The sequence below is a fragment of the Gavialis gangeticus genome, unplaced genomic scaffold (genome assembly GCF_001723915.1).
Source record: "Gavialis gangeticus isolate Ggan-Ray unplaced genomic scaffold, GavGan_comp1, whole genome shotgun sequence".
Taxonomy (NCBI): domain Eukaryota; kingdom Metazoa; phylum Chordata; order Crocodylia; family Gavialidae; genus Gavialis; species Gavialis gangeticus.
In genome coordinates this window covers 16325105-16326739 of record NW_017729032.1, presented here as the reverse complement: position 1 = coordinate 16326739, position 1635 = coordinate 16325105, and the positions used below count along the sequence as shown (strand labels likewise).

At 38.8% G+C, this 1635-nt stretch overlaps 1 protein-coding gene across 1 annotated transcript in view; it reads right to left on the bottom strand.

Moving 5' to 3' along the window:
• Positions 1-767: 767 nt before the first annotated feature.
• The window catches only part of FOLH1B (folate hydrolase 1B), a 40534-nt gene continuing 39666 nt past the window's right edge, over positions 768-1635 (bottom strand). The window contains exon 13 of the mRNA XM_019524658.1: positions 768-1248. Within this exon, the coding sequence (XP_019380203.1) occupies positions 1059-1248 (190 nt within the window). The 3' untranslated portion in view covers positions 768-1058. The remainder of the gene's footprint in view (positions 1249-1635) is intronic.

The following is a 1635-nucleotide window of genomic DNA, read 5'->3' as shown; positions in this document are numbered from 1 at the left end:
AAGATGAACATCTTGGGCAGCATCCTGTGCGAATGTGGTGTCCAACAAACAGCACAGCACTTAATCAAAAGCTGCTATTTTTACGAATGCCCAAGTGGGGCAGATGGAGTCCACACATTGAGCGATAATACTGGACAATGGCTCATACATTTGGAAGTTGATATCTGATGCCATACGAAAGAGAGTGTGAAGAAGATTCATACCCAGCTGCTCAGATTAAGGCTCTTCTGGGTATGCCCAGATCAAGAACTATAGCTGCACAGGAAACTTTGACATCAAACAGGGAGGTGACCAGTGTGTTAAAGTCATTCTAGGGCAACTGAGCAGAGATTTTGGGGTCACAGTTCATTATGATATCTATCCCTACATCTTACTCTATATTGCTAGCATGGCTTAAAACATGCTAGCAATATAGCATGGCTTAAAACACTTTTCAGAGTTAACAGAACTGAGCAGGAACTTTCTCAAATAAAACACAGCTTCAAACAAAGAGCATGTTTAAAAAAGTGTGAAAGCCATCTGGATGATGTCTGGTGAGGGCCAGACCAATTCCTGTTATCCGTTCACCTAAGAAAGTGGAGGGACTGGCTTTAGAAGAGAGACTAAGTTTAATATAGCAATGTGTTTTCAGATAGCAAAATGATACATCTGAAGGGTACAAACTTGGTGGAGGAAGAGAAACTGTTTATGGAGTCATAGAAGAGAAAATGTCATTATGACACAGATCATGGAATAAAATTCCAAAAAAACTCTTTTTTCTCTTTTTGTAACAAGAGGTAGGTATCTGAAATCAAAGGATTTTAATCTAGTACCTGACTTCACTAAAAATCCTACTTTGGTAATAGTAGTTCAGAAGGATAGTCCCTTATTAACATAGCTAAATGGACTGGATGGGAGTGAGAGGGACTGATGTGGCTGTATTGTTTGTGAAGGACAAAACTGTTTGAATACATATTTTTTGGTAATAACTCTACTCATGTTGGTAAATGCTCTATTTCTGATGGCTTTACAGCTGTCGAATCACTAGAAATTCACTGGTGATTATGTTGCTGATGAGTTTATGCTACTTGTTTCAGAGTTCCTGCTGCAGCCTGCACAGTAAACGCTGCGATGGAGATCTGTCTCTTCACCTCTTCCCAGGCTTTATGCTGATCTGCTTTGTTTTTGATATCAAACATGGCATCATAGATCCCAGGGAAGGACTCCCCAGCATACTTGTTGTGGCTGCTGGGAGCAAAAATGATGTGTCTGTTGAGAAGGACAAAAAAGAACGGTATTTATTCTGATAAAATGTATTTTCTTACCCAATATACATACTGGCTTTCATAGCGAACCCTTGTGTAAGGGATGCCAACAAATAAGTTTCGGGTAATAATAGCATCTATTTTGTAAAAAAGAAGGAAATAAAAAACCTAAATTTCTCAATTCCAGGTATCACAAAAAACACATCAAGTGAATGCAAGATGGCTGAGGCTAGAAGGAGCTGATTACAAGCATTTCTCTTGGAAAATTATACAATTTTGGACATCTGGAGAGAGCTGTAAATTAGAAGGGCCACTGTTTTGACAAGCAGCAAGAAACCAGCCTTGAGGAATATTCATACAGAAGTTATTAAAAGACCAAGTATTGTAAATC